This window comes from Oreochromis niloticus, linkage group LG18 (genome assembly GCF_001858045.2).
Source record: "Oreochromis niloticus isolate F11D_XX linkage group LG18, O_niloticus_UMD_NMBU, whole genome shotgun sequence".
NCBI lineage: Eukaryota > Metazoa > Chordata > Actinopteri > Cichliformes > Cichlidae > Oreochromis > Oreochromis niloticus.
Genome location: NC_031982.2, coordinates 12,222,291 through 12,240,345, shown reverse-complemented (window position 1 = coordinate 12,240,345; position 18,055 = coordinate 12,222,291). Strand labels below are relative to the sequence as shown.

The 18,055-nt window shown below is 40.4% G+C and overlaps 1 protein-coding gene and 1 long non-coding RNA gene across 3 annotated transcripts in view; one reads left to right on the top strand and one right to left on the bottom strand.

Moving 5' to 3' along the window:
- Window positions 1-1,605: 1,605 nt before the first annotated feature.
- LOC112842950 (uncharacterized) lies at window positions 1,606-3,552 on the bottom strand. The gene is made up of 4 exons (XR_003215031.1): window positions 3,411-3,552; window positions 2,996-3,168; window positions 1,894-2,257; window positions 1,606-1,765 (listed from the first exon to the last, which is right to left on the bottom strand). It is a non-coding gene; the product is annotated as an uncharacterized LOC112842950 (long non-coding RNA).
- The window catches only part of dnah9l (dynein, axonemal, heavy polypeptide 9 like), a 36,576-nt gene continuing 21,266 nt past the window's right edge, over window positions 2,746-18,055 (top strand). For both annotated transcript variants that reach the window (XR_003215027.1, XM_013270477.3), the window contains exons 1-34: window positions 2,746-2,850; window positions 3,019-3,209; window positions 4,067-4,262; window positions 4,905-5,004; window positions 5,376-5,587; window positions 5,685-5,918; window positions 6,087-6,254; window positions 6,708-6,824; window positions 7,008-7,145; window positions 8,090-8,214; window positions 8,724-8,919; window positions 9,480-9,584; window positions 9,690-9,881; window positions 10,262-10,462; window positions 10,590-10,925; window positions 11,020-11,097; window positions 11,183-11,238; window positions 11,323-11,443; window positions 11,547-11,716; window positions 11,828-12,050; window positions 12,137-12,253; window positions 12,443-12,529; window positions 12,654-12,812; window positions 14,253-14,336; window positions 14,455-14,613; window positions 15,044-15,166; window positions 15,435-15,557; window positions 15,810-16,034; window positions 16,146-16,364; window positions 16,654-16,821; window positions 17,204-17,329; window positions 17,422-17,529; window positions 17,620-17,751; window positions 17,833-17,993. Coding sequence is in view for 1 of the 2 variants with exons in the window: in XM_013270477.3 (XP_013125931.2) it covers window positions 2,821-2,850; window positions 3,019-3,209; window positions 4,067-4,262; window positions 4,905-5,004; window positions 5,376-5,587; window positions 5,685-5,918; window positions 6,087-6,254; window positions 6,708-6,824; window positions 7,008-7,145; window positions 8,090-8,214; window positions 8,724-8,919; window positions 9,480-9,584; window positions 9,690-9,881; window positions 10,262-10,462; window positions 10,590-10,925; window positions 11,020-11,097; window positions 11,183-11,238; window positions 11,323-11,443; window positions 11,547-11,716; window positions 11,828-12,050; window positions 12,137-12,253; window positions 12,443-12,529; window positions 12,654-12,812; window positions 14,253-14,336; window positions 14,455-14,613; window positions 15,044-15,166; window positions 15,435-15,557; window positions 15,810-16,034; window positions 16,146-16,364; window positions 16,654-16,821; window positions 17,204-17,329; window positions 17,422-17,529; window positions 17,620-17,751; window positions 17,833-17,993 (5,180 nt within the window). In the remaining variant the exon portion in view is untranslated. The remainder of the gene's footprint in view (window positions 2,851-3,018; window positions 3,210-4,066; window positions 4,263-4,904; window positions 5,005-5,375; window positions 5,588-5,684; window positions 5,919-6,086; window positions 6,255-6,707; window positions 6,825-7,007; window positions 7,146-8,089; window positions 8,215-8,723; window positions 8,920-9,479; window positions 9,585-9,689; window positions 9,882-10,261; window positions 10,463-10,589; window positions 10,926-11,019; window positions 11,098-11,182; window positions 11,239-11,322; window positions 11,444-11,546; window positions 11,717-11,827; window positions 12,051-12,136; window positions 12,254-12,442; window positions 12,530-12,653; window positions 12,813-14,252; window positions 14,337-14,454; window positions 14,614-15,043; window positions 15,167-15,434; window positions 15,558-15,809; window positions 16,035-16,145; window positions 16,365-16,653; window positions 16,822-17,203; window positions 17,330-17,421; window positions 17,530-17,619; window positions 17,752-17,832; window positions 17,994-18,055) is intronic.

Below are 18,055 nucleotides of genomic sequence, written 5' to 3'. Positions count from 1 at the left end.
GAAAAGAGGTACAGAAACAGTGGAGGGGAAAAAAGAAATGAGGGAGATGCTTCAGGTTAAAACTACATTGCTCAGAGATTTAAAAAGAAAAGAATTTAGCTGCTTTCTTAAGCTACACTGGAGACTAATATTACATCCACTCACAGGTGATATTTCAGTTACAGTCAAGAGCACGGAGATTAAATATTGCCTGGGGATACTTCTTCCATGTGGTCTTACCCTTCCTGTTTAGATTGCTCAGCAGTGTTCGGTAGTACACTTTAATATTTATCCCTAAGTGCGTATCTCTTTTCTGCTGTTGTGCTCTTCTACTGCTTCATCACTCCATTCTCGCTTTCATTTGTATTCTGTGTGCTTACTGCCTCTCCTCATTCTCCAGCCCGCCATACACCCTTTTTTCCTCCTTTGTCTCTCCGTTGGTTCCCTCTCCCTTATTGCCCAAAGATCTCTTTTTCTGGCCTCCATCCCTCCAACCCTGCAGAGAAGAGCTGACATTGGGCATGAGGTCAGAGAGATGGGCAGTCATGCTCCTGCTGTCAGCCGGCTCAAATGGGCTTAGATACAGTGTGTGGAGAAACCTAAGGGACACCCTCACTAGCCTTTGGCGCTGGCTTGGCATACACACACACACACACACACAAAACCCCTACACGTTCAATCACACATACATACATTAATACCAACAAAAACGTCACCTTCACTTAACAAGGACATTCATTCAAGCTGCACATATAAAATGAGCGTGTGAAAGCGCATACATGAAAGCACACACATGGTTTTACTCACACAAACACAGTGAGACGTGGAATAACAGATTACAGAAAGGACAAATTCCTTTGGAGAGCAGTGGATTATTGGTGGTTAAAAACAGACGCTTGAAAAATAGAGATATAAACCACCATGTGTCATATGCATGGACTGGATATATGGAATAGGTATATACCATGAAAAAATAAAGTAATTAAAGTAAAATATTAATTAAACTTCACTTTTCAACCAGCCTTCTGTTCAAAGAACGCTTGTGTCATCCATTGGTGGATATTACATTGCCATAAGTAACTATAAGGTTAGCACCGCACTGAAATGTCAGACTCTGCAGTCAGCTCATTTGAAATTGGGATATGATTACATCTTTGTATTAATGTTAAACTCAGAAATTGCAAGATCTTTAAAAGGGTAATCATTGCTGTGGTATTTTAAGTAACACAGTTAGAGAAATGTCCCATTTTTCCACATTTTTACATAAATGGCATAACATATATAATAGGATGTCATGGCTAGGGTCACTTTGGATTACAGAAAGAAGGATGCTGTCAGAAGCACTGTACCAAACTGCCCCCAGGTGGCAATGATACACATTGCAAAGGTTAGATGAAGAGGGCATAAACAAAGCTGTGTACTTTTGATAAATTAGTCGAATGGATATTTTGCTCTGTATTTTGTTTTATTATTAAAATAAGAATCTCTTTAGAGAAACCTGTACAGTATGTTTTGTTTCCCTAAGACACACCTATACTATAAATTACATCATTTGAGTTTCTTAATAATATTAAGCTCATCACACATCAATATATATGTATATTTAAGGTGAAACATTACCTGCACTGGAGTAGTTGCTGCAGTTGGGCCTCCTCTGAAGGCTCAGGTTACAGGATAGGATTGCAGAGCACACAGGCTACATAAATAGCCACCTCCATTCAGGGTAATGAAGGCTGTCCGTAGTGCTTCGTCACCTGCCCATCAAGAAGTGTATCACTTTTCATACCTGAAAAAGAGAGAAGGAAAAGTTTGGAGAGTAGAAAGAGCTCATCCATGTTATGTGCTGGGAAATACCTGTTTATAGCTTCATAGGTTATTATAGATATTTGACAAAAAGTACTGGTAAGTACATACCTGTTACCTCACTGCAGGTGATACTCTTTTCTTACTTCACATTCCTCTACACATTTTTGTGTGCTTCCTGCTCGCTAAGAGCTTCATGGCTGAAGCCACCAGCATGAGAAGCAGCAGTGGAGGTTTAGGCAGCGGAGGGGCTGGGGGAGTGCGTGCCTCCCAGGAGCCCACTCTCAAAGCCGGGGTGGTTTTGTCAGATGAGAGAGTGGACTTCCTTCGGGAGCAGGCCTTCTATGTGCTGCGAGTGAAGACAGATAAGTGGAACCGCTTCATTGGTGCTGATGAGAACCAGAAGATTATACTGGATTTTCTGGACCACATCTGGACTAACAGGCTGCTGCTCTTCACCGGACCTGGAGGGACACTGCATGCAGGGGATGCTCAAGTAAGATAAATGCACAGAAGGACAATGATAAATGTATATGTACACAGATAAAAGTGATGAAAAATTCAAGCACCTGCTTTTATAAATGTTGTTTTCATCTCCCCACCCAGAGTCAGTTTGGTAGGTACATAAAATTCTAAAAACAGTCTTGAATAAATATTTAATAGGGCAAACTGTCTGTACTATCATCTCTGAGGTAAAGATAAGAGGAACAGTGATGATACACAAATTTTCACAATCTTTAGTGAATTTAGTTCCTATATGTGACAAAAAAGCTGGTATACAGGTACACAGGTGTTTAACAGAAACTCCTGGGTTTGTAATCTGCACTTCATCTAATATACACATTTTTCTGAAATAAGTCGCTACTTATTTCTAGTGCTTTCAATGTTCTTGAAAGCATTCCCACTGTTTTTTCATCTGTGAAGACGTCCCCGCCGTGGAAGACCAAGCTGCTGTGTGTCCTGAAGAAGGGCGTGAAGAGAATTTCCCGAGAAGGATTCAGACACCAGTTCAGGCTGGGAGAAGTACCTGGATACCCAATGGAGCACCTGCCTGTTGTCATATCTGAGGTTGGGTAGTGTGTTCAGGTGTAGGATGTCTACAAGTGCACATTTTCATATATGTTGACTGTGGATGCAAAATTTTCTGGTTTACAGTTTTTCTGGTACGTTCTGTGTATGTGTCCTAGTACAATATGTGTGCGTGTATAGCTACCTTTTGAACACCTCTTCATACAGGTGCTAGTGTGTGTGCTATCCAACGGTCTCAACCACGAGGCCTGGCCGAGGGTGGTGTCTGATGACATCCACAGGCACCTGGAGAAGCTGAGGAGCAAGGTGGTCACTCTGAGAGGTCGAGCCGAGGGGCGAACACTGCTGCCCCTACCCCTGTACGTGGAGAGGGCACGACCTCAGGACATTGTGCTCAGGTCGGTGGTGTCAGAATACACAGACAGCCAAACTGTAGCTAAGAATGTTGGGAATTTTTTCAAATAGAGCTAAAGTGTTGCAGTGGCTGTGAATGTGTCTCGGAATTAACAGGTTATTTTTAATTATAATTTAATTGTAAAACTTTTCATTTGCCGCCCTTATTTCAGGCTGGAAAGGGGCAGGGCATGGGGAGCATTTACCTGGTAAACAGGCTGTTTTCTGGTCAAGTTCGTCGATGAAAATGTTCCGTTGCCTCACCGTTTGTCAGACATATTACAAGAAAAGTGGGCGTCCTTGTGTTTTACAAGAAACAAGACAAAAGACGGGATTCAGAAAGTGAAAAAGCAGGGTCAGCTGTCATATTTGTTTTCTCCCTGAGTCAAGTTTAGACAAATTGCTGCACAGTGGCGGAATGTTTTTCTTTCATGTTAGCTAAAGTTTACCTTGAGACCTTGAGGAACTTGGAAAATGCCCTCAACACAGCAGCGTCAGTTAAGAAGCTACGTCTGACAAAGTTTAATTAAGCAGTGGAGTTAAGTCATTAGCGCAAAAGTCCTACAGTAACTCGTTTTATTATTGATATTAGCTTAATAGTGAAGAGTGAGGGTTTACATACTTGGTTATTGTCAGACTTTTGAAGAATGTATGGAGTAAGAGGTAATTGAATAATGTAACATAGCATAACCTTTAAAAAGAACTAGTGCGTAAAGGCACTGGTAAACGCTGGTTGACATTTACAATTTCCTAGAGAAATAATATACAATACCTCATTTGTAGTGTTCCTATTGTACATATAGCTTCACTAGCTCACTTCTATTTTTATCCAGACTGATTGCTCTCACTCTGTCCCTCTCAGCCACACTGGATGGCCACTGGACCGTGGCTTGTTATACTCTATAGAAACTCTGATTGTGCAGTGGTCCGGACAGATATGGAGTGTGCTGAAGAAAGACTCTGGTATGATGCTGCTTCAGGGACACCACCCAGGCCCCAGCGTGGAGCTCCAGTTCTGGGCAGCTCAGAGGGAAAACCTGCTGGGCATCCAGTCACAAGTATGACGTTATAAAATAAGTATAAGACTCGTGTTATTCATTAGTTAAAAAAGAACAAAACACACATTATGTTCATTAAATGTGTCCAAAGTTAAATAACAGTAGAGGTATATAAAAGTAGTCCCCGTGAGCCAAAGCTCAGCCTCCAGATTGCTCTGAATACTGAGTTTCCACTTGTTATTTTCTATTGCTGCAATGAGCTGACATCAGCTCCTCGTGGATTTCTTTATATAGTCATCTGCTACAGGTCCAGCCACCTTTAAAGTACAGACAGCACAGCTCACAAGCAATGGCAGACTTCTGGAGAATGATCATCCAGAAGGGACGTTTAAGGGGAAGGTTAAAGAGTCAGCTTGTTTCGGTCCATTTAAAGAGCTGTGAATCATGCTGGGGTGCTCTCGTGGAATCACAATACACAGTAGAGCAGGAAAACTGACAACTAATAAAATTTTACTTTATATTCATTGTATGCGATGCTTAATGTTGAGATGTGTTCCTGTGCCCACCAATACAGCTGAACAGAGAGGGCAGCAATGACGAAAGTTCTCAATGTTGTACAAAACCTGTACATTTATTATACTCTTGAAATAATAAATCGGTGGGAGCTGAATGTGCATGTTAATATGAGCTCCTTGGTTCCAGATCCGCAGCTCTAAAGTGGAGCAGATCATGGAGATCCTGAGAAGAGTCAAGAGCAGTTACTACTCCGCCTTCAAGGACGTCTGCGTCAAAGTCAATGAGGGTAGATCAGCATTACTTCTCGTTCATCGGGACTTATTAATTTGTTTTGTCATCATGTCACGAGTATCTAACAGCTCCAGCTCCCATTTAGTTTAATTTAAGAAACAGATCAAGCATTAATTTTTCTTTATGCTTACTGAACCCAGAATTTTACAGCATCGTTACCCTAACAGAACCTTATTTTTTTCTATATTTAGCCTTTTCATTGCATTTTCTGTCTCATCATGCTCATTTAACAATCATGGGAAGTGCAGCTATCATGTTTACACTGGTGCTAAATAAATGTAATCAGAGATCACACCTTTTAGAGCACCATAAATGCCCCATTATGTTCACGTTATCGACTGATACTTGTGGATGTAATTATCACAGCCGTGCTGGAAGCAGAAGACATAGATCTGTATCTACGCCCTCTAAGGAGACTGATTACAAACTTGGAGGAGAAGAGTTTTCCACAGGTGGATGCACTATTACCTCCTCTTTTTCACACGCTCTGCCTCATCTGGAGTCATTCCCAGTACTACTGCACTCCACAGCGAATGGTGGTGCTCCTGCAGGAGTTCTGCAACCTGATCATTGAAAAGGTACAGGTGATGCATGTCTGTGCACATGTGATGAAAAGGAGACGAAGGAAGAGGAATTAAAAATTTATCTCTGTAACGACTTTGTGTCTGAATACAGGCCTTTGCCTATTTAATCCCCGAAGAATTGTTTAAGATGGAGCTTGAGGAAGGGATGGAGAGAGTACGGATAAGCATCTCAGTTCTGCGCACCTTCAAGAAATTGTTTCACACTTACCGCGAGCAGATCCCGAAGTATTACAAACACTCACAGAGCATCAAGCTCTGGGACTTTCCAGCGAAACTTGTGTTTAAACGCTCAGATTGCATCATGGAAAGGCTTCTTATGATCGAGGTCTGTACCTTGGTTATCCAGGAAAATTGAAAAATCGACATCTCTCACTCCTATAAAGGATTGAGCATTTTTTTAATCAAGTAAATCTGCATGAAAATGTATATTTTTGAACTTTAGCTCCACGATATTATGCTGATCCATCACTGTCTTTTCTCGTTTCACTCGTAGGAACTTTTTGCAACAGCACTGGACTTTCTGAAGCTGGAGAAAATTGAATTAGGTGGATCCAGAGGGAAAATCTTAAGTGAGATGGTCTTCAGCATGAGTGAGGAGTTTCATGACCGCTGGCGGACCCTTAGAGAGAGCAAATATGACCCCTTGGACTGCACTAATGACGTGAGAGCTACTGAGAGAGTTGCCGTTGTTTTTAATATCACGCTGCTCTTTAATTGTGGCATTGGCTGGCACAGGCAAATAATAAAAAATAACAATTATATTTTATTTTTCTGCCCAGCAGTACAATAATTGAAAGGTAGAAAAGCAGAGTAGTTGCTAAGCAACACACAAGAACGAGTGGCAGGAGTCATTATTAGTCAGCGCATCAATATTTAATTTACTGGATATTTTACAACAGTTTCCAGCGTGGCTCAGAACAGGAACTCGATCAGAAATTGATCTGTGTTATAATATATTTCTCTCAAGTATGTGTTAATCCAGTCAATACTGATTAAATGAGCTAAGGAGGAATTTTATGGAATGAAATTGTCTAATAATTTAAATTGAATCAAAGCTTTTTAATCACAAAAGCCTCTCAAAATACCCATCATTTCCTATCTAATGCCTTCTCAGGATTTTGTGAACCACTACAGGCGTTTCTTGGAGCAGAACAAAGATTTTGACCAAAGGCTGGGAACTGTCCTCAATTTGGCCTTTCAGCACTCCAAAAGCCTGAAGTCAGCCTTTAAGGTAGGCCTCTTACTCCTTTAAAGGTCATTTAGTAGTTTACTTAAAGGAGCAAGTGTAAGACATTTAGCAAGTTAACATAATAGCATCATTTGGTCGTTTTGGGGGATTTCAACTAGTGCTGTTTAGATGTTTTGTGCCTTGAATGTACAAAATGTCACAAAGCTGCTGTTGTGTTCCATCTAGCTGTTGAAGATTTTTGGCACCCTGCTTGAGAGACCCAGAATCCACCAGCTGTTTTCGCCTAATTACAGTGTGCTGTTGGACATGTTTAGCCAGGAAGTAGGCCACTGCCAGTTTATACTTGATCAACACAAAGATGGGGTGAGACGGATTGAATTTATGTTCCTAATTACTTACACACATTTGCTTCACAATACGCCACGATTCAGCTGCCGTATTTTATGCGTGTGTCTGTGTGTGTTATGTGTGTATTAACTGACTGTTTGATCAAGTTTAGCAATTTAAAACACTTCATTTTTGTCTTAGCAGTGAGTTTTATAATGTCTCTGGGTACCTGGGTTTTTCCTGCATACATAATTTGATTTTCAGTTGCCCCAAAGAGATTTTAGATTGGATTTTTTTTTAAATTACAAGGGTTGTAATTAAGATTACAATGCTTGGTTATTATTTTTAATAACCATCCTACTCAAGCACATTAGGCATTTTTTTAATCAAATAACCAGACATCTTTGTTTAAGCACATGTGCTGCTTATTAGATGTTTTCGTTTACAGTTATTATATGTTTATATGTTTACAATGTAGGATTGTCTGACACACAGGAAAAACAAAATGATGAGCTTTCATTTGGGATTGTTCTGTATCTTCAGTTTTTGGACCCAGCACAGTGCTGTTAAACACAGGACACTGTGAAAGAAATAAAGTTAACACCAGCTGGTATTCACGAAATAAATGGCACTGCTAATAAATACATTTCCTGTATACCGGGAGCTTAATTTAAATAATATGAATATTATTACAAATATGTAAACAGAGCCTTTGCACACTTGCATATAAATGTAAACATCCACAGCTCACTGCTCTTACACCCAGCGAGAACAGTGTCGTTAATTACAGTGGAAACATAGTGCTGTAACAGCTGCTTCATAAATAGTTTGCATGGATTACATGTTAATTGTAGCCACAGCAGAAGATTTGAGATGACACAAATGGCACTGGGGTCCACATACGTCGTGTGAGAGTGTTAACTCAAAGTGACTTGAAAGATTAAGTTGTCAGCCAAATGGAATGAAACCTTGTGTTTCAGCTGCAGTCAGGTTTTGCGATCCTGGGAAAGAATATGCCTCAAGTGGCCGGTAACCTCAAATGGTCGCAGGAGCTCCGGAGCCGGATCCTGACTCACAGGAGTAACCTCTGCCAGCTGCCCCACATGTAAGAACCTACCTAATAAACACAATAAGGATGATTTTAGGGTATTTTTTTGTTCCAACGCACTTGGTTATTAATCACTAAGGGTATTAAATCAATAACATTTTACCTTTCTCAGTTGACATACATGGGTTTTGAAACCCAGCAGATCCACTGATGTTATTATTATAATTTGCAGTAACCAAATAAAGTAGAAAAAAAATATCTTGTGTCCATTGATTATTTAAAGATTTAAAAGGATGTCAAACATTCAAGGCTTTAAGCAGTCAGCTGTAACTAATATTTCAGATTCTTGTACCCTGTATTTAATCATCCGAATAACAGTGTGTACCTAAAATATGTATTTTGGTTATAAACACTTTTTTTTCTTTTTTTTTGCTTTTGGCATATTCATTACAAGAATTTATTTATTTTACTGTTTCTGTCACATGTTTACAGGATATAAATGACTTATACTTCACTTGCTGTATAATTCTTTTCCTGCATTATCTCTTTCTCTCTCTCTCTTCCAGGCCCCTGGATTGTGCAGAGGCAGAAGATGTCCTCCAGAGGTGTGAACGCGTTCTTGAGGTTTTAGACCAGCGTGATGAGGAGATGTTCTTAGAGTGGACCGAGGGGCTTGAAGAAATCTGTGAAACACACCTCAAGGAGCCACTGTTGGCACTGGATAGTGAAACGGGCTTCTTCCAGGTCAACTTCAGTCCTGCTGTAAGCCCAAAGACGATTAATTTTTGAACAGACTTTAAAAATATTATCCTACTAACACAACACAGATAAAAGATATTACATAGAGGCAAGTAAAGGTGAAAATGTAGAAGTCACAGTCATTTTGACTGTATGAGATCAGAAGTGAAATGACTTGTCAGACTGCTTCTTTAAGCTCTGCAGGAGGGAGATCGAGAGAAATTCAAGGTTTTGTGAAGAAAACCTGCTAGTATCAAATTGAGCACATAGAGTGTTTTTCTCTGCTAAATCATTATTTAAACTAGTGTCTCTTTCTGCATTTCCTTCAACTCAAGGTTAATAAACTCACATTTCTGTCCACTAAACACACTTTGTGAAACATTCCCCAGAAGTAGCAACAGCAGTTTGATAAACAGATGAAGTATATTTTACTAGTATAATTAATCACCATGGGAGGAAACAATGGATACACATAAATATAAAATATGAGAAGGTGTTTAAAAGTAACTGATATCACTTGCAAAATCGTGCACAAAAATCTATGGAAATCAGTTTGTACTTTCTTTTGTTGTCACTCTCCACAGTTAGCATCTGTGCTAAGAGAAGTGAAATATCTGGGTATGCTGAAGACCCAAAACATTCCCCAAGCAGCTCTTCATCTCTATTCTAAACGAGAGAGACTACACATGGTAGGTCATTAACCCTCAAGCAGTTTACTGGACTTGACAGCTTTCTTTAGAAAGCATGTTTTTTACAAATATGCTGGGGTTTTAATGCTGCATTTTATTATGCAGTACACACAAACACTGGCTTTGGTGACCCAGTGGTACAACCAGCTCCACAGCACCATCCTAGCTGTAGAGCTGGGACTGGTCAAAGATGAGATGGATGGGATGAGACGACAGCTGAATCCGGCCCTCGGGGAACTGACGTGGGCTCAGGATGACCTATGGGACTACATTCAGAGTACACGAGACCTGGCACAGGTACTGAAAATATGCGGCAAATGTTGTATTGAACTTCTAGCAAACAAAAAGATGCAAGGCAGTGCCTGCATTAATGGGTGAGTTTTTCAGTACATGTGTTGACACTATTTTGCAGCATATTTAAGTGATTTTCCTTTTTTAAGTAGAATAACCACTGTCTCTGTCAACATTTGGGCTGATTTATTAAAAAAAAAGCCAGTGGTTGCCTGTCTGCATGAAACCCAGAATCCTCTGTGTGTGGGCCAAGTTAGTTTTCTTAATTATAGCCCTATCTCAGAGCGCTTCAACTCTACAGCAAGCACTTGAAAAAAAAAAGCAACATGATGCCGGAAACATAATTATTGCCTGTAATTGTTGCTCCTTGTTTTTGCCATCGCCAGAGCATTTCTAGTCGTGTCCAGAAGAGCAAAGCTAATGTGGAAGCCATCCAAGCCTTGATGGGTAAATTCAGCAACCGGGCTTTCATTACCAGAAAGAGTCGTGACTCTCCTCTCCTCGTTTTCGCTGACATTGAAGAGAGTGTTTCCAAACAGCATGCTCTCATTACTAGTACAGGGGAGCAGATACACAAACTACTGCAGGTATATTCATCGTATTAATCTCTATGCTGGAGAGATGATGCGCACACATTGCAAATGTTAATACAACCCATATTCATGTGTATGTTTATTTGGTGTTGAAACTTTTCATTCAACACATAATTTTCAGGAGAACCAGTCTCTCCTCAGTGTGACGGATCTCGACAGCAGTGAGTGGCATGCCTATACTGAGTATGTTGACAGGATGATCCTGGCAGGCTTCACCAGCGCAGTACGCTGCTCTCTGCAGTACCTCATGGACAACACAGATGCAGCTCAGCGTATTACACCTCTGTTTGAAGTCCAGTTGGTTCTCAACAGCAATGAGATGACCTTTGACCCTTCATTAGACTTGAGCCACACTGGTAACTTCTATGATATTGTGGATAAGATGGTGTGCAACATTACAAGCATGGCTTCCCTCATTCCTAGAGTGGCAAGTCACAAACAGCTGAGTAACTACCAGGTACCGCACAGATTAGATTCATATACATATACATACATATATTTCCATGTAAACAGACCCTTATTATAAGCAATCTTGATTTTCCATCTTGCAGTGTGACATAAATGAAATGGAGGATTTGTCAGACATGTGCCACATAATCCGCTCACGGGCACGCGCATCTGTCGCTAAGGTTAGTGACATTTTTTTCTGGTCACATATGGAAGATTATTTTATGAAGTTTACAGGCGAATAGTTGTGAAAGTGTTTATTTACAGGTCAGGGAGTACCAGGCATCATTTTCTAGCTACCGCTACCTCTGGACTGATGACAGGTCAGCTGTGTGTGGCTGTTACTGATTTGTTTTTATTGTTAGCAAGTACAGAAATAATTTTTAAATTGTCTCATAAATTCACAGGTCTGAATTTATGAGACAGTTCCTACTTTATGGACACGCGTTAAGTACAGAGGAAGCTGAGCTGTATGCCGACTACGAACTAAAAAAGAACCCACCCACCCTGGACAACTTTAAAGAACAAGTGTGTTCAACATTTGTGATCCATTTATGCTTTAACCTTGGTTTATTTCACTCACATTTGGAAAGCATTACAACAATAATAACTGAATTATTCATTATTTCAGATCAATCTGTTTGAGTCTCTGTATGTGCGAGTGAGCAAAATGGAGGACCGAAGGGTGTTTTGTGGTTGGCTACAGCTAGATATCAGACCCTTCAAGCACACACTGATGAATGTCATTAAAAAGTGGAGCTGGATGTTCAAAGAGCACCTTCTTAACCACGTGAACCAGAGGTGAGACACATAAAAGTCAAAATAAATAAAACTTTTTTATTATTTAAAAGACATTTTTTAAAACCAGTCCTCTGGAACCTCACTTCATCTCCCTTCTTCTCTATTTAACAGTGTGAGGGAATTGTCCCAGTTTGTCCAGGACACAGCATGTGGCCTTTCTACCAAGGTGTCAGATGGCGATTATGCAGGCCTTGTGAAAATCATGGGACACCTCATGGCCATACGAGACAGACAGATCAGCGACGAACAGCACTTTAAACCGCTCAAGTCTACCACTGAACTTCTAAAGACCTACGGACAGCAGCTTCCAGAGAGTGTCTGCACACAGCTAGAAGTGTGAACCAATTCAAAAACACACATTTTTTCATTTATCATAGGCGATATGTACAGTTATCAGTGCTTCTTTCCCACACAACACAGGAGCTGCCGGAAAAGTGGAAAAGTGTCAGAAAAATTGCCTTCATGGTCAAACATGAGGTGGCACCGCTACAGTCAAATGAAGTTTCAGTTATCCGCAGGAAATGTGTTCGGTTTGAGGTGAGGCTTTGTGTGATTGGGGTAGGATGTCAGTCTGGCAACCCCTTACAAAGAGCTCAATATCTGACACATAAAACTTCTTTCCTGCATTATATATGAAACCCACACTCCAGTGTCTGTAAGGTGATAGACGGAGAGGTGGAGGCAGATATGCATTAATCCTTAATTTGCTATGATTTCATACTTTAGGTCAAACAGCATGAGTTCAGAGAACAATTTCGTTCAGAGTCAATCTTTAAAATCAGTGTGGAGGAGCCATATAAGCTTATTGATAAGGTGAGCAGGCAGCACATTTCTTTTAGTGTCTGTTAAAGGAGAAATCTTAACAGTACTTCTTTCAAATGTAGAACACAGTGTGTGATTAAAGAAAATTTAAATAACATATCAAAATCGCCTGCAGTGTAATCGAGGCGTAGCTACGATGGAGATGGAAATGAAGAAGTTGCAGGACACAGCTGATCTGTTTGAGGTCAGCTTCCCAGAATACAAGCAGCTGCGGCAGTGTCGCTCTGACATCATACTTGTCAAAGCAGTATGGGATATGGTCGTCTTTGTAAAGGTACAGTTGAACCACAGTTCCAGAAAGTTGGGATGGTGTGTAATATGTAAATCAGGGGTCCCCAATCTCAGTCCACGAGGGCCGGTGTCCCTGCAGGTTTTAGATGTGTCCTTGATCCATCACAGCTGATTTAAATGGATAAATTACCTTCTCAACATGTCTTGAAGTTCTCCAGAGGCCTGGTAATGAGCTAATCATGTGATTCAGGTGTGTTGACCCAGGGTGAGATCTAAAACCTGCAGGGACACGGGCCCTCGTGGACTGAGATTGGGGACCCCTGATGTAAATAAAAACAGGCAGTGATTTACAAATATCACAAATCCATATTTTATTCACTATCGGACACAGAAACATATCATGTCATGAACTGAGGCCTGTGGCAGGCAGAGAGTGGACAGCTTTTTTTTAATATCACAGCTTTTGTTGTGCTAGCAAAAAAACAGAAATCAAAAGCAAAATGATGTGGGCAGTGGTGGGGTTTGACTAAACTGACTGACAGAGACTACAAACACCATGATGGAAGACACGACAAAGAACAGAGAGAGATGCAGACAATATATAGACAGAAGGGAATTAAGGCAGATTGAACACACCTGGAAACACAGCTGAACAGAATCTAAATAAACAGACACAAGAAGCAAAACTGAGAGAGAGACATACGAGCTTGATGCAGGGACCAGGGCGAAACATAACTGACTGGGGAGACAAAAGGATGAAACACAGAAGATTATGGGCACAGGAAAGCATGAACATGAGGACTAGGAATGAAAACATAGTTACTTGGTACGGAGATTGGGAAACCAGGTAGAACCCAGGAAGACCAGAGAGACAGAAACATGACAAGGGAGACAGAAAGCGTTGAAAACACTGAAATACTGATGACGCGACATGTAGATGAGACTAGGGCAGACCAGACACAGAAAAGGTACTCACATAATCAAGAACCACGAAGTAGAAATATAAACAAAGAAATATAAATAATGAGAACTCATAGGCACTAGGAAATACTGAGGACTCAGGAATAACTAATACAGAACTAAAACCCTGAAAATCTTTTAATTCCAAAAGAATGAATCACAAATCCAAAACAAACTCAAAATAGAACACAGCAGCATTTCTGGATCATGCTCACATGTGGCCTCTTCTTTGCATGATAGAGCTTTAACCTGTATTGGTAGATGGCACAGTGAACTTGACTCACAGAAAGGGATTTCCATGTAATAAACATTCTTTCAAGTTGAGGAACATTATTCTGAAAGTGTTGCATAATTTCTAAACACTTTATTATATTTACATTTTACACCGCATCCTGACTTTTTGGAATTGGGGTTGTAAATACAAATATGCTAGTTTGTTTTTTTAATACAAGGCAGGGTCTCCATAGTGAGTCACTGCATGCAAAATAATCAAATGATGCACTTAATCTCCTGCGAATCGTAGACCAGTATAGAGGATTGGACAAAGACTCCGTGGAAAGAGATCAACGTTGAGCAGATGGACATGGAACTCCGGCGGTTTGCTAAAGTACAGTATAGCACTCTTCTGTGGATAAATACTTGAACTTTGATTCAGTTTAACTGTTTCATGTTTGAAAAAAGAGTACCTTTTCAATAACTGTGAGTATGTCTGTCGTCTGTTGAAGGAGATGAAAATGCTGGATAAGGAGGTGCGAGTGTGGGATGTCTATATGGGTCTGGAATCAACAGTGAAAAACCTGTTGACCTCTCTGAGAGCTGTCAACGAGCTGCAAAACTCAGCTGTCAGGGAGAGACACTGGCAACAGCTTATGAACACCACTGGGGTAGGAGAATATCTTTGCTGCTGCTGCTACAGTCTCTCATACCATCTGCTTGGCCATTTTTCATTTTGTTTGTTTGTCTGTGTGTCAATGAGATTACCCAAAAGTTACAAGTCCAAGTTTCATTAAACTTGGTGGCGGAGTGGAGAATGTGTAAGAGAACAGCCCATTAAATTTTGGTCCTCATACAGTTTTCTTTAAATTTGTTAGCACTTTGGTCTTTGCCCCGAGTGCTCTTCTTGTTCAGTAACTTTTCATCAGTTTTACTCATGGTATATTATACTTGCCACTCTGTGGGGTTTAATCCATTCTTTGGCTTTAGTTTTCATACAGTGTACTCTCATTGTTCTGCAGACACTTTTCTAGATTTGATGAACCCAGTTATCTGAAATCTGATCACACCCATAGTCTGCTTTTGTTTTTAAATCTTCAGGTTATGTTTGTGATGGGTGAGGGCACCACCTTGGGGGACCTGCTGGAATTGCAACTTCATCGTGTGGAGGATGAGGTTAAAAACATAGTAGACAAGGCTGTGAAAGAAATGGCCATTGAGAAGGTAAGACGCCAGACCAACCAATTACTGTGTGATATGTCTTGTAGTAATGGATTATTGATGGATGGATTATTTAATTACTTAAGCACTCACTAGACTTTCATCATATTCTCAGAACAGATATTTATGAGCAGATTCAGAAAGCTGAACTCACAAATAATGATACACAAATAGGAATGAGCAGATGTTAACGAACGCTTTTGCTTGTTTTTTCGTTGTCTTTAAATGACAGGTGCCTTTGTGAAGTCACTTATTTGTCTTTGGTTTTTAGGTTTTGGCAGAGATAACCCAGACATGGAGCATTATGTTGCTGTCCTATGAGACTCATGCCAGCACAGGAACCCCTCTGCTCAAAGCAGATGAGAATCTGATAGAGACACTGGAGGACAACCAGGTGTGCCTGCCTACTGCAGAATGTGATATGCAGTTTGCTTTATTCTTTCAAAATGCAATATTAACACCCCAGTGATCCATAATATAGTTTTAGTATGAACGGCTTGGGTTTATTACTGACTCCTCAAAGACTGATTATATAAATGCATAGGCAATGGGGAATATAAAATATGTTCATGCAATTTCAAGAGCAGCTCATCAGGGCTTCTTTGTACAAATTGCCATTTAAAGTTACTGCTTCATTTCTTTTCAGGTGCAGCTGCAGAATATCCTGATGAGTAAGTACATAGAGTATTTCCAGGCAGAAGTAAGTGGATGGCAGAGGAAGCTGATGGTGGCAGACCTTGTTATCTCATCTTGGATGTCTGTCCAGAGGACCTGGGCCCATCTTAACAGCATCTTCACCAACAGCCATGACATCCGCTGCCAGCTGGCCAATGATGCTGAACGCTTTCAGGGAATACACACTGACTTTCAGGTAAATCGTACCTCTGCCTACATATAGTGCCGTGCTTGGCTACATACTTTCCGCATGTCTTTTTGCATTTCTCCCTTTATTTCATTTGATTTATTTGTATGTTTTAATCAGAGTTTGATGACTGAGGTGGTTCAGAACAGTAACGTGGTAGATGTGACCAACAAGCCTGGCTTCCTGGAGAGCCTTGAAACCTTACAGCAGAGGCTGTCTGTGTGTGAGAAGGCCCTTGCTGAATACCTGGAGACCAAGAGACTGACATTCCCCAGATTTTATTTTGTCTCTGCCTCCGATCTACTGGAGATTGTGTCTAAGGGAACACAGCCCAGACAGGTGAGAGATTACATTTTAATCATGTTTTTCTAGAAAGAATCTATAAAGAGATTTTTAGCACGTTGTGGTTATCTGTACATTATATACCAACCATATTTCAGTGTTATGGAGTGGAAAAAGTGAAAAAGGAAAAACACTATAATGAAAGGCAAAAGAAATCTTGTTTTCTTTTTGATTTTTTATCAGACATCAGGGTCTGTTAACGTCAGAGCTTTGTTAACATCATAGCCTATAAAACCAAACTCAAAAATAGTCTGTCTTTTGAGTACACATGTATATTTTTTTCCAGGTGACCCGACACTTGCTGAAGCTGTTTGACAATATAGCAGATCTTCGCTTCAAGGACTCAGACCGGGCTGAAGGAGGGGAGGAGGAGGGAGAGGCAGTTGCGATAGGGATGTACAGTCGAGAGGGAGAATATGTTTCGTTCTCTGAGCCCTGTGTCTGCGAAGGACAGGTACTGTGAAAACAAAATGCGGTTTCTGTTTGTGGAAGTACATCAGCACCGTTACACTCAGCTATGAACTATGATTTACGGGGTTGCAAAACTTGCTTTTTGATGAAACGCAAAGGGACTACAATCATAATAACACAATACTACTATTTCCTATTTTTATAGGCATATACCACAGAGCTTTTGTTGCCTGGTTTCTGACTTATAACTATCTATGGTTTTGTAGTAATAAACAACTCACTGTCTCTTTTTTTAATAGTGTAGTATAAATAGAAATAAGTGAACAGAGTTGTTGTATTATAATTTCCCCAATTTTAAAAATATATGATATTGCATGCAATTCATTTTAGAGTTTTTTTGAAACATTTTTATTTTTTTTATTCAGGCAGAGTGTTGGTTAAGTGCTTTAGAAACCACCATGCGCTGTACAGTTCGAAAGGAGATACAGGAAGCTGTAGCTGCCTATGAGGACAAACCCCGAGACCAGTGGCTGTTTGACTACCCAGCCCAGGTCTGTTCATGCAAAGTCTGTAGATTTACCATTTTAACTTTATAAACATGCAAGCTATCTGTTGTACATGTCTGTTTCCCTTCCATCAACAGGTGGGGCTGACTGGTAGTCAGGTGTGGTGGGCGACAGATGTGGGCATTGCTTTTGAGAGGGTGGAGGAAGGATTTGAGACAGCTCTCAAGGACTACAACAAGAAACAGGTACTTCCATAATGTAAGATTTTATTAGGCTGGTAAGTGAACATAGCGATCGTGTTTGTCAGTGATGTCTGCTGAATTCTGGTTTTCTAGATCACACAGCTCAACTCGCTAATCCACATGCTGCTTGGCGATTTAACCCCTGGAGACAGACAGAAAATTATGACTGTCTGCACTATTGATGTCCATGCTCGAGATGTGGTCGCCAGTCTCATTACTCAAAAGGTACTGCGACTATTAGATATTATTTCAAATGAGTTTTGCATTAGTTAGCAGACCATCCTGATGCTGTTGTATGTCTCTAAGGTGACATCAGGACAGGCATTTGCGTGGCTGTCCCAGTTACGGCATCAGTGGGATGAAGAAATGAGACACTGTTACATTAATATCTGTGACGCTCAGTTCCAGTTTAGCTATGAATACCTGGGGAATACAAACAGACTGGTTATCACTCCACTCACTGACAGGTATGTGCACATACATGTTCTCCTGTAAGCCAAACCTTTGCAAAAGTATACAGAATGCATAC